Source organism: Mauremys mutica, chromosome 12, assembly GCF_020497125.1.
Source record: "Mauremys mutica isolate MM-2020 ecotype Southern chromosome 12, ASM2049712v1, whole genome shotgun sequence".
Lineage (NCBI taxonomy): Eukaryota > Metazoa > Chordata > Testudines > Geoemydidae > Mauremys > Mauremys mutica.
In genome coordinates this window covers 82,014,567-82,027,134 of record NC_059083.1, presented here as the reverse complement: position 1 = coordinate 82,027,134, position 12,568 = coordinate 82,014,567, and the positions used below count along the sequence as shown (strand labels likewise).

The following is a 12,568-nucleotide window of genomic DNA, read 5'->3' as shown; positions in this document are numbered from 1 at the left end:
GGGCGGGGGCCAGCAACACTCACTTGATGCACTTCATCCACTCTTCCTTCTCCTCGGGGGTGGGGGCGGAGATGCGATACACCGTGTGGTTCCCCTCCACCACCCGCCCGTCTGCCTCCGTCTTACAGGCCTTGATCACTTGGTCTTTGTTGTCCGGGATGTAAAGCTCAAAGCAGTTCTGCGAAGGAAGGAGAACCTTTAGCAGCAGCCTCCAGCCAGGCACATGGGACCTGCCCCTGCCGCTCAGGGGGCCTGGGGCCATGCCTGCGGAGGAGCAGGGTAGAGGGAACGCCTGGGAGTCACACATGCCCTCCCGTCCAGTTACGGCCTGGGAACGTCACCCCCTTGGGTGAAATACTAAGTGTGCTTCTACTGCAATCACTATACTGCAGCTGTCCGGTCCAGCAGCTTGCCACAGAGCCGGGTGCTGGAGACGAGGGGCGGGCACGGCCCATCCTCTGCCAGGGAAGGATTGGGCATCTGGGGCCAAAGCAGCGAGCAGGTCTGAATGAGCAACACCAATGCTGCCCTGATGCCAGCTGCCCCCACTACAGGGGCAACAGCCCCTACCCCATGTGCCTGGTCATGAGGGGAGAATGCTGCAGCCCCAGGCTCTCTCCTTGCCCAGCAGGGCCCGGGCCGACATTCACACTACATCCCCCAAACACAGAGACCCCAGGGGCCTCTGCTGGAGAAATGCACAGAGCCCAGTAAGGAGAAACTTCCCAGCTGGAGATTCCCCCTCCCACCATGGGCAGGGGCCGTGCAGAGACTCACGGGCTTTTTGGAGTCCTCCACCTCGCGGATGCTCAGGTTCTCCAAGGGGATGATGCCACGAGGCTCCTTATCCTGCAGGAGGCCAAGCAGAGAGGGAAGACATTAGCCACAGAGCTGTGGGGGCCCACTGACATCCAGATCTGCTCCTCCAAGGGCGACTCCGGCCCTGGCCAGCCACTGGCTGCCCCCCAGGAGCAGGGCTGCGAGGGGAGGAAGTTGGTTGCCCCACAGCCTTAGCCAGCCATCTAAGAAGTCCCCCGCTCTGTGCCATTACAAGTGAGCCCCTCAGTTCTGGGGGTGCAGCCACCCACTGCTAGGGTGGAGCCCCATTGTCTCCCATGGCTAGGAACATTCCTGCTAAATACACCCAGCTCGGGCCTGGCACTGGCAGCCTCTCCCAGCTCCTCCCCCCAGCATCAGCGGCGCCCCACGACTCTGCGCAGGTGGGGGGAGCACTCACCGTTGTGTACTCGAAGTAGTAAAGGCAGTTGTCGGTCAGAATGAACCAGCGTCTCTTCCACGTCTTCACCCTGCCCCCTGCCAAGTAAAGAGGCGCGGTTGACACGACACCCGCCCCCAAGCCCGGGCCCCCGAGCACGGAGCACGTCTGCCCTGGGTGGGGGTCCAGCTCACGGGCACATCTAGGCTATGGCAGAGCTAGAGCCCACGGACGAGAACAGACAGAACCAACAAGCGTCTCGCAGAGCGCGGAGCCAGGGCACAAGCAGCGGGAGCCAGCCCCGCTCGGTGACTGCATGGGGCCAGCGCAGCAGAACAGGCAGCACAAAGCCACGGTGCCCGGACGTGAGCGGCAGTGAGAAGCGGATCGAGGAGCTGGAGCTGGGGGGAAGGGCTGATCTGACAGCCAGATGGTTCGGAGACGTGCCGCACTGAGGACCTGTTTCTGTACGGCGCTGACATGGAGCGGCCCACACTGGCCCTGTTTCTGGGGTTTTCAGGCCCATCAGAATGCGGCAGCCCAAGGTTTCTGGAATTTGGGTTCGTGGATGTTTCACTCCAGAAGTTTCGAAATAGGAAACTGGCCCTGAAATTAAATGTGCAGCTCCGCACAGCTCCAGGAACAGCTCCACCCCTGAACCCGGGGTCAACCGACATGCCAGGAGAGCCAGGCCCTGGGGAACCCCCACTCCTGAGTCGAGGTTGGGGTGGACAGTCTGTCTAGGTAAAAATAAGGTAATAATTGGAGATATACCAATCTCCTAGAACTGGAAGGGACCAGGTCATTGAGTCCAGCCCCCTGCCTTCACTAGCAGGACCAATTTTTGCCCCAGATCCCTAAGTGGCCCCCTCAAGGATTGAACTCACAACCCTGGGTTTAGCAGGCCAATGCTCAAACCACTGAGCTATCCCTCCCCCACTGGACCCAGCCCTGTTCAGTCAGGGCAGGAATGACCCATTGTGGAAGGTGCCGACAGCCTGGAGAGCAAACGCCCTGATAGCAACAGGGTGAGCTGCTCCTGCCAAGGTGCCCTGGAGTGGGTGAGATGGAGCTCAGCCCCCAAGGCGAGGGGGCCATGTGGGGCCAGCCTGGGGTGCTTTGTGTCAGACAGGTGCCCTGCTAGGAACTGCACACCACTCCCCTCTGCCCACCAAGAGCTGGCGCTCACTGCTGACGAGGGCTGGATTGGGCCCAGCACCCCTGGGGAAAGGCCCTGGATCACATCCCACCCCAAGCCAGCCAGGCTTTTGGAGAGGCTTGACGCTGCTGCTGAGGGCTGTTTAGATGGAGAGCGAAGTCACTGTTGGGCCAGGCCCAGTGGCCCTGGGCACGGCCAGCCTGGGCTTCCAGTCCGGGAAATCCAGGGCTTTAGGGGGAGCTGAGAAGACTTCACCTGCCAGGGTCGAGCCAGGGCCTCTGACGTCACTGGCTCGGTGAGGAGATGAGGCTAGAGGCAAGGAGTAGGATGGCTGTGTCTGCCTAGGAGCCGTGGGTGAGGAACGGGTCCACAACTGCCAAGTCTGCACAGAGACGCAGAGCACCCGGGGCCCGAACACCCGTGCGAGCCCTTGGGTGCCCTTCAGCTGAAGCTGCTGGGGCTCTTGGGGTGGAGGCCTGGCCCAGCCTCTCATGCCAGGGCAGCCTGCGTGGTGAGGACTCCCTGGCTGATCGTGGGTGTTGGGTCCCCCTTGGCCAGCACTGGGCAGTGATGGCAAAGCTGCCCGGCTCTCCACCTGCCCGGGGAAGTGGGCGCTGATTCTGGGAGGAGTGGAGGAGGAAGCTCTGCTCACGGACAGCGGGGTGACCCTTCCAGCCACCCCCAGGAGCAGACGCTGCCCCGCCCCGCACACAGACCCTGGACTCACAGCGGAGACAACACAAGCAGACAGTTCCAGTCAGCACCTGGGACAGTCCCCAGGGAACTCATGGGCTCCCCTCCCACACGCACCAGGGGTCCTGAGCCCTGCTGGCAGCATGCTGCTCCCCAGGTTCCCTGCAATCCACACGGCTGGTCCAGGAAAAGGGGGATTCAATTTCCCAGCTGCAACTAGAGCCCTGGAAACGGCCTCCCTTTGCCACTTGCAGGGGGGCACTGCACTGGCTCTGAGGACAAGAGCACACAGTGAGAGGGGCACCCCAAAGCCAGGCCAGTGCAAGAGGTGTGGACACAGGGCTGCAGCAGCTGCCCCCTCACATGCTGCAGGATGCGCTGAGCCACCCCGAACATCTCCCGGCACATCACTCAAATGGGAGCTGGCCTGTGAGCGCAGAGAGGCTGGGGCTCCACCGGGGTGCTGTCACCATGTCCACCGCTCCCTCCCCAGGGCTGGGCTCTGACCTGCAGACTCGGGAGGGGCTGACGGGGTTTGAGTTATGGAGGGCCACTGCCCAGCCAGGCAGGCGGAAGGGTTCCCAGAGGTCACGCAGGGCCCGAGGCGGACGACTCCCTGCCCTCAGCCCAGGCGCGTGAGGGCTAGTCCCTCCGGAAGCGAGTTCCCCAGGGACTGTGGTCAGTTAGCAGCAGCAGCAGCAGCGAGTGTATCACCAGCAATTCAAACCAAAAAGAAAAGAAATGGAGGAAGCCCCAGCAGCCAGAGCAGAGCGAGGGAGGGGGGTACGTACCTCCTGGAGTTTGGGGCAAGGAAAGGAAGAGCCAAAATCATGGAAACATACAAATGAGGGAGAAAAGAAAATTAAAACAAAGAAATTAAACCTGCCCTCGCCCTGGTGCAGCCAGCGCTGCACGTTCGTGTTGGCCAGGAGGGGCACTGCTAGAGCAGTGGGGACAGGTGCCATGGAGCCGGCCGGGGGGACCGGGCTGGTGTGCGCTGTCCTGGCAAATAGGAATGCTACCTGCAGCCAGGCACATGGCCAGCGGGCGCCTGGCTCACGGGCTCTGGGATTCACTCCCTGGGATACAGAGCCAAGGAGCTCTGCTGGTTCCCAGCCCTGCATGGGCAGAGCGGGAGGCAGCCCCCCAGCTGCAAACAGCCAGCACTTGGGACTGCTGGGCCTAGACAGGGGCTTGTTTGGGGCCCATTGACCCACTCAGCAGGCAGGGCCCTTTCCCTGTCCTGCAGCCAGTTTGCTGCAGAGCACCCAGCAGCTGGAGGCCAGTGGGTTTAGAGCTCAGACTGATGGGGTAGATGGCCTGAGATCAGCGTCAGGGACATGACACCAGCGCCAGTGCTTGTGGCCGAGCTAGTCTGCTGCTGTCTATGGAGAGCCCATGTGGGGATGTGGCCCTTCCCCCATCCCTGAGCCAGGCCCCACATCCCATCGCAACAGGCTGGGGAACCCTGGAGAGTGGGAGGGGATCCCTGTCAACGCCCCAGCCCAGGCTTGTGCAGGCGACCCAGGAGGGCAGGCTGGGCACCCCTGCTCTAGGCACGTCCTGTGTGAGTGGCAGGCCCTCTCCTGCTACCGACGGGGCTGGCACAGGGTAGAGAGATGTGAGAGGGCAGAGTCCAAACCACAGCAAGAGCCCCAGGGAAAAGCCTCCAGATGGAGTCAGCTCCTGCCAGGGCCTGTCGGGTCTCTGCAGCCCCAGCTCTCGACCGGGGCACAGACAAGAAAACCCCAACATAGTTACTGAAACAAAGAAACCCATGAGCCGGGGTGGCCGCGCAGCTGGGGAGGGGCTGCTGGTGCCGTGGGGAGCTGCAGCCGGGGCGCGGGGATGCCATGCATGTTGCCTGCATGTGGAGCCAGGATGTGCAAGGTGGTGATGCTCTGGGGAGGGTGTGCCAGGAACCAGGCTGTGGCATGGAGGAGATGCACGCAGCCTGGGGCAGCTCGCAGTTCGCCTTTGAGTGACTGTGGCGGGAGGCACTCCAGCAGGATGTAGCCAAGATGCTGGGCGCCGTCACCAGTCCCCAACCAGTCCCTCCCCGCCAGTACCGCAGCCTCCCGGACCTCCACAGGCCTCCCTCTCAGGACCGTGGCCCCCAGGAACCTCCCCATCCCCTCCCCCGAGCATTGCAGTCCCCAGAACTTCCCCTCCCCCCAGCATTGCTGCCCCCAGGACCGTCCCCCAGCCCTCCCCGAGCACCGCAGCCCCCGGGACCGTCCCCCAGCCCTCCCCGAGCACCGCAGCCCCCGGGGCCATCTGTCCCCCAATCCCTCCCCGAGCACCGCAGCCCCCGGGACCATCCCTCCAATCCCACCCCGAGCACCACAGCCCCCGGGACCGTCCCCCCAATCATCACAGCCCCTGGGGCCGTCTGTCCCCCAATCCCTCCCCGAGCATCACAGCCCCCGGGACCGTCCCCACAATCCCTCCCCGAGCATCACAGCCCCTGGGGCCGTCTGTCCCCCAATCCCTCCCCGAGCATCACAGCCCCCGGGACCATCCCCCCCATCCCTCCCCAAGCATCACAGCCCCCGGGGCCGTCTGTCCCCCAATCCCTCCCCGAGCATCACAGCCCCCGGGACCGTCCCCACAATCCCTCCCCAAGCATCACAGCCCCTGGGGCCGTCTGTCCCCCAATCCCTCCCCGAGCATCTCAGCCCCCAGGACCGTCCCCACAATCCCTCCCCGAGCATCACAGCCCCTGGGGCCGTCTGTCCCCCAATCCCTCCCCGAGCATCACAGCCCCCGGGACCGTCCCCACAATCCCTCCCCGAGCATCACAGCCCCCGGGGCCGTCTGTCCCCCAATCCCTCCCCGAGCATCACAGCCCCCGGGACCATCCCCCCAATCCCTCCCCGAGCATCACAGCCCCCGGGACCATCCCCCCAATCCCTCCCCGAGCATCACAGCCCCCAGGACTGTCCCCCAATCCCTGCCCGAGCATCCCAGCCCCCGGGGCTGTCTGTCCCCCAGCCCTCCCACACTGCTGGCACCGTGATCCCTGGGACACTCCCCCCAGCACTTTCCCTTCCCCTTCCTCCCAGCACTACTGACCACGGGATCTTCCCTGCCTGCCAGCGCTGCATCCCCCAGGTCCACCCCATCCCATTCCACACAGTCACCCGAAAGTGAGGCTGGATTCCCAGGGAGACCCGGCCAGCCTCGCTGAAGGCCAGCAGGGTTGCACAGTGCCACCGAGGACCAGGTGGGACCGACTGGGGCTCCATTACCGGGGAAAGTGCCGTGGGGAGGCTGCAGAGCTGGGGCCAGGACATGCAGCTTTCCCTGCAGGCTGAACCACGGAGCTCACTGCCCATCGCTAGCGCCCCTGAGCAGGGGGCGGAGGCTGCAGGCACATTCCTGCGGCCCCGCTCGGCTCCTGGGGCAAAGCACTCACCGAGTTTCAGCAGCCAGCCCTCGCGGTCAGGGTTGAAGAAGGTGTGGGTGAGGTCGTTGCCGTCGTCCTCAGGGATTTTGAAGGGTTCGTTCTTTATGCTCTCGTAGAGATTCTGGCACAGAGAGAAGCACACGAGGGTCAAATCCAGGGCGAAGCTCCCCGGGGCCCAGGGAGTAGAGCCTGGGGCCAGCGAGCCCCAGCCCCAGGTGCCAGCCAAGGCAGTACCCCTTGCCTGCCCGCGCCCTCACCCTGAGCAGCTCCTCCGGCAGGTCGCCCCCGTCATTGATGCCGCGGTTCATGGCGATGAATCGCTCCACCGTGGGCTTGTCCTTGACGTTGGGGTTGTGCAGGCTGGTGTTCAGCATGATGATGGCGAAGGAGAGGACGTAGCAGGTGTCTGCAGGGCAGAGAGAGGCAGGTCAGCTGGGCCCCGGGCAGGCCAGGCACACGGTGAAGGGCAGAGAGGCCAGGCTGGGAGCACCCTGGACAAAGTAGTCCCCAGGCTCATTCCTGGCAGACACGGCCACACCGGGCCTCCACTCCCTCCCTGGGCCCCCAGGGCAATGCAGACCCCATGCCCCAGCAGCATGGAGGCGTTCAGAGCCAGGGATCAGGCAGACCTCTCCTGCTCTCTCCAGGGGCCTTTGGGTTTGGAGTTGGCTTGGCAACGAGGCACTCTGGGGCAGCCTGAGGCCCGTCCGTCAGAGTGCCCCTGCCCCGTGGGGAGTGCTGGTACCTGTGGACTGAAAGACGCCGGGATTGCATTGACAGTACCGCTGGGCAAATGCCTCCATCATCCGATCGATCTTCTGCGCCTCGCCCGGCAGGCGGAAACTCCACAGGAACTGCCTGCGGGACAGGGGTGGGTATCAGGGATGGGGTGCATGGCCTCGGAGTCCCTCCTCCCCCATTTCAGGCTGACACCCCACAAGGGCAGGGGACAATCCCCACCAGACCAGCCCCTGCCAGAGCACCCCGGGCACCCCGCCAGGGCTCACCCATGCGCATGGGGATGGGGAGCCAGGTGCCCAAGGAGACAGCTCAGCCCCCCGCGCACACACTCACCGCAGCGCTTGCACCAGGTTGAGGTCAGTGAATTCGTGCAGCTCCACGAAGGCGTGCAGGACCTGGATGTTAAACTCGTCTCTGCCGGGACAAAGGCAGAGCCCAGGGGCCCCAGTCATGGCTGCCCCACACCCCCAGGTCGCCCTCTGCCCCACCCAGCCCCCTGCACCTGCGACAGACACTCAGCCCTCCCCAGGGTTGTGGGCTGCAGTAGCATCCTCACCCCTGGGGGGCAGCCCTGCCCCATGCCTGGCCCAGCCCTAGACACAGCCCTGGCCCAGCCCCACCCCCAGGCCTCCCATAAGGCTTGAGGGCTGCCCATCCTGGAGCCCAGCACCAAGCGGGGGCAGGTTATGGGCACTGGCACAAGCTGCTCATTTCAGAGGCCTGGTAGCTGCACTGTCTCCTCCGCCCCCCTGACCATGTGTGGTACAGGCTGGGTCTGGAGTGGGGCCCTGCCACCTCTGTGAAGCGCTAGGGGATGCCAGTGGGACACCTGCGCTGCCAATAGCTAGCAGCTCCTTTGCCTTCACTCCTGCACGGCCTCCGCTCCAGCAACCCCCCCACGCCCCTCCCACTGCTGCCATGGCCACAGGGCCTGCGGGCAGACGGGAACTGCCAGCCCCATGTCCTTGCTCTGGCAGCAGCCAATCCCTGGCACCTTAGCCCAGGCTAGGGGCCCATCCCATAAGACACCGAGAGGAGATTCCTCCCTGCCCCCTGCAGTGATCAACTGATGCCCTGGCCACAGATGCCACCACCCTGGCCAGCAGCTGGTACCTCTCGCCCAGGTAGTCGCCAATGGCCGTCTTGTTGAGCCCCTCCCCCTTGTAGAGGAACTGGGCGATGTCCTCGCAGGTGTTCTTCAGCAGGTCGTTCTCAATCAGGAACTGGATCCCCTGGGAAGGCGGGAGAACGAGGCCTGTGACTCCAGCTCTCAGCACTGACGGGCACTGCCTCGAGGGGCACAGCCGAGCCCATGCCAGGAGGGGCAGGAGGCTCCTCAGCATCCCCATCACCAGCCCAGCACAGGGAGCCCTTGCTGCGAGCAACCGTCAGGAGCCCTCTGGGCGCAGGAGGCTGTCCCCGGCCAAGGGTCCCATCACCCAGGAAGCCATCCTCCCAAGGGAGCCCGGGAATCCAGCAGTGCTCCAGCCCCCAAGAGCAATGGGAAGGGGACCCCGGAGACAGAAGCAGTGCAACAGTGAGAAGCCCCCTCTGTGGATGGGGTCCCCCATCCCCAGACCCTTCCATTCTGTCCAGTACGTGGTGCTCCCAAATCCCAACATGGAGCACGGCCTGGAACATCTGTCCCAGAGACCTGGGGAGGCTGCATTTGCAGTGCCTGGACCACAGGCTGAACGGGGCAGGAACCACCACCTTCCCCTGGAGCTGTGATTGCAGCTCTCCGTCTCTGCCTGCAGCCCAGCCCCTGAGGCACTGCGCTTACCTTTTTGGGGTCCATGTTGAACTTCTTCCTGCCCATTGCCACCTGCTTGTTCCTCTGCATGGTTTTCCTATAATGCACAAAGGCCAGCTCTGAACTCCGGGAGCAGCCAGGCTCCCGGCCTTGGAGAGGCAGGCGTTCAGCAGCCCCCCCAGAGAGATCCATGTGAGCCCCACCCAGGCTGAGTAGGAACCCCCTGCTCTCTGTGCCTGGGTCTGGAGGCTGCAGCCCCTGAACACGGCACGAGCCAGAGCCCAGGGCACCAGGCCATTTTAAAGAGCTGTTTTGGGGGGAGGTTCTCAGAGCCCTCAGCCCCTCATTGTTAAAGGATCCCTCCGCATGCCAGGAAAACCAGGAGGCAGGCCCTGCCCCGCAGAGCTGGCATGCCTGCCCCGGGCCCAGTGCGGGCCCAGCCCGGGGACTAGAAGGGGCTTTGTGCAGACTAAGTGCACAGGAAGCTGCTCCCGTCTGGCCCCGCACGCTGCTCTCGGCAATGGATGGGGACTTGCGGGCCTGGGAGCTCTGGCCCAGCAGGCTGCAGCTTCGCACGGTGTGACTCCAGGGGGAGGGGAACCCTGATGTGAGGGTGATTGGAAGTGACGCTGCAAGTCAGTTTCCATTGGCCATCAGGGCTCCCTAATCCTGCGCTGGCACCGCCTGCACCAGCTCAGAATAACAAAGGCAGACAGTCTCCAAGGCCAGACGGAGGGGCTGGGCCGTGGAAAAACAGGGCCATTTGGAGCAGCGGATCAGGCCGGAGATCCCGTTACCGCATTAAGGAATAAGAGGCGGCCTGGGAATTCCAGCCCGCGCTGGCGCTCATGGGACTGTGGCCTCCTTAGCCTACACCCCTCCCTCAGCCAGCAGCCAGGCTGGGGTTACGCTGGGCCGAGAGCCTGAGAAACTCCCGGCTCGTCCCCACACCCACCGGGCACAGCTAAGGCTGCCGGTGCTCAGGCTCCTCTGGGGCCTTGTTTCCCCCTGCAGGGACTGGGCCCCAGGAACAGCCTGCGGCTCGGGGGCAGGCTGCACAGCGCCAGGGAGCTGGATGCCAAACGTGGCTGCTCCCCCTCTCGCGCAGCCAGCCGGGCCACGGGCAGGACTCACCTCTCTTCCGTGGATCCCAGGTTCTCAATCTCATTGGTCACTTCTGCGATCTCATCTCTCAGCCGCTAAGAGAGACAGACACACGTGGTGAGTGGGGAGCAAGGACCTCTCACCACGGCATGGGGGGGCTCACCACCCCCCTCAATCCAGGAGCTCACACCCCATAACTCACCCACCCTCCCAAGCCCCAGGGAGGGGAATGACTTGTCCAGGCTCACACAGCCTGGATCCCTGCTCCGAGCCTAGGGCCAGCACTCCCTGGGGCGGTGCACCCGGAACCAGGCTCTGCGTTGTTCTGCCAGGACAAGCCCAGACAGACAGGCAAGGGACACAGACCGTGCCAGATACAGCCCAAGGTTAACTGTGCCAGCCAGGCCAGGAACCCCCCACCCAGACAGGAGGGCAGCCTTGGCCCTCAGCTGGGGTGAGTGCCAAGGCCAGAGCAGCCCGGAGACCCCAGCGAGCCCCACCCTGAGGTGCAGTGCTGCAACCCAGCAAGCTGGTGGCAGCGCTCAGCTAGCGAACGGGGAGCCGGCAGCGCTGTGGGCGCTAATCTCCAAGCAGCACCAAGGCGCTCTGCTCCCACAGGAAGGAAGAGGCCCAGAGGTTAACGTAATTACACTCTAATCCTTTTAGTTCATGCCCAGCATATGGCGGTAATTAGACTCCGCTGCCTTAATCACTGACATGATTGACAAGTGTCCCAGATGGGCCCCAGCACCCCACTCAGCAACCAGAACTCAGCAGCCCCCAATCGCCCCTGGCTGCACCACAGGACGCAGCCAGCACCTGGGCCCTTGGGAGGGGTCATAGGTCATCAGAAAAGGCACCAATGTGAAATACAGAAAATGCAAGAAACTCGAAAGCCAGCACCCCCTAAGGGAGGAGAACAGACTGGGAGACGGGCCCTGCCAGGGAGGGGGCAGCAGCAGCCTCCAGTGCCAGGGCACCCCAGGAGATCAGTGCAACCAACCCAAGGACTGGCCCCCACCCAGCCCCCAGCTGTAGGGAGAAGGGGGCATCTCTGGGAGAGACAGCACCGTGCACTGCCAATGGGGGGCATAGCCACGGCCGGCTCCTGGCCTGCTCCACTCTGCCCCCAGCACCCAGCAGGCCGGCTTCAGCCTCCTCGACTTCCTTCCCTTTGGCCCCCGTGCGCTGCCCCAGAAACATCAGAGGAAGAGCTGCTCTGGGGAGCCCAGGTGTGGGGGAGGAGAGGGGGATGGTGCGCGAGCTGGGAGCTGCTCCCAGCCGGCCGGCCTGGCTTTGAGAGCAACGTTCCCTGACAGCACTGACTGGGGCCCCTGGGCTGAGGCTGGAGGGGCAGGTGACAGGGCCCTTCTCACAGGCTGGGAGGAGCAAGGGCCAGAGGGGAGAGCGCATCCCCATCACTGCCACAAGCCACAGCGACCTGACAAGCCCGGTCGAGAGCAGGGGAAGGCCACAGTGAGGTGATGCTCGCACAGGGAGCTACAATGGCTAATTGAGCCCTTCAGCAATTTCTCTCCCCTCCCTCTTCCCCGGGCAGCAGCAGCGCAGAGGAACGCCCTGCACACTGATGTGCCGTGACACTCGTCCCTCTCCCGCGGTGACGGTGCTGAGGCCAGAAGGGCTGCCAAGAACAGAGCATCTGGGGCGGGAAGGGGAGAGGAACAGCAGGCCAGCTGCAGAGCTCCACATGCTGACGGGGAAAGCGTCCCACGCTCCAGCCAGGCCTGGCCCAGAGCGCATCTCAGAATGAAGGGCACCTGCGGATAATTCCAGGTCTGAGCAGAGCTGGGCTCCTCTCCAGCACCTTCCACCCCTTGGCCTCCCACTCCCTCACCTGTATGTCGGCCAGTAGCTCCTGCTTGCGGCGACGGATGTTCTCCAGCTCCTGGCACTCCTCTGGGGTCAGGTCGCTGGGGACTGCGAGGGGAGAGGAGAGAGGATTAGGCCTGGCACATGCACCCTCCCGAGCCCTGTGCTGCCCAAGCTCCCCTGGCTATGCTGCTGTGCTATGCTGAGGTGTCTGGTCTCCATCTGTGGCCCCCACGGTCCCGGAGCTGGGGAGGTCAGTCCTGCCTAGCAAGCAGCGCTCCCCAGGGGCTACCACCACTCACTCTGCCCCAGCAGCCTGACTCCTGACTCCAGCTTGGGGTCTGCACTGCCTGACCCCTTTTCCAGGGATGAATCTGGCTTTGCTGCTGGCCTCCCCAGGGCCCCGCTCTGGCACCTGCAGGCAGAGAACAGCCGTGCTGGACCACGGGGAGAGCTGAGTGAGCACCGCACGCCAGGTCTGGCCTCAAACCTGCCTTCAGCCAAAGACCGTGTCTGGGGGCTACTCCCACCTCAGGAGCCTCCCACAACCCTCCCAGAAACTCAACCTCCTGCTCCCAGCCACGGCCCCCTGCACCCAGAAGGCAGTTCCTGGGCAAGCCAGCAAGGGTAACACAGCCCCCCTTTCACAGGGGCCTGCAGGAG

At 64.1% G+C, this 12,568-nt stretch overlaps 1 protein-coding gene across 5 annotated transcripts in view; it reads right to left on the bottom strand.

Moving 5' to 3' along the window:
- Nucleotides 1–12,568, bottom strand: part of CYTH1 (cytohesin 1) — a 40,491-nt gene that overhangs the window by 2,119 nt on the left and 25,804 nt on the right. For 3 of the 5 annotated variants that reach the window (XM_044982062.1, XM_044982064.1, XM_044982063.1), the window contains exons 2-12: nt 11,931–12,013; nt 10,106–10,170; nt 9,002–9,068; nt 8,332–8,450; nt 7,552–7,632; nt 7,223–7,335; nt 6,735–6,883; nt 6,486–6,598; nt 1,238–1,316; nt 778–849; nt 24–178 (exon numbers count right to left, since the gene is read on the bottom strand). In XM_044982062.1, coding sequence (XP_044837997.1) covers nt 24–178; nt 778–849; nt 1,238–1,316; nt 6,486–6,598; nt 6,735–6,883; nt 7,223–7,335; nt 7,552–7,632; nt 8,332–8,450; nt 9,002–9,068; nt 10,106–10,170; nt 11,931–12,013 — 1,096 coding nt within the window. The remainder of the gene's footprint in view (nt 1–23; nt 179–777; nt 850–1,237; nt 1,317–6,485; nt 6,599–6,734; nt 6,884–7,222; nt 7,336–7,551; nt 7,633–8,331; nt 8,451–9,001; nt 9,069–10,105; nt 10,171–11,930; nt 12,014–12,568) is intronic. The other 2 variants (XM_044982060.1, XM_044982061.1) reach the window with 1 other exon arrangement.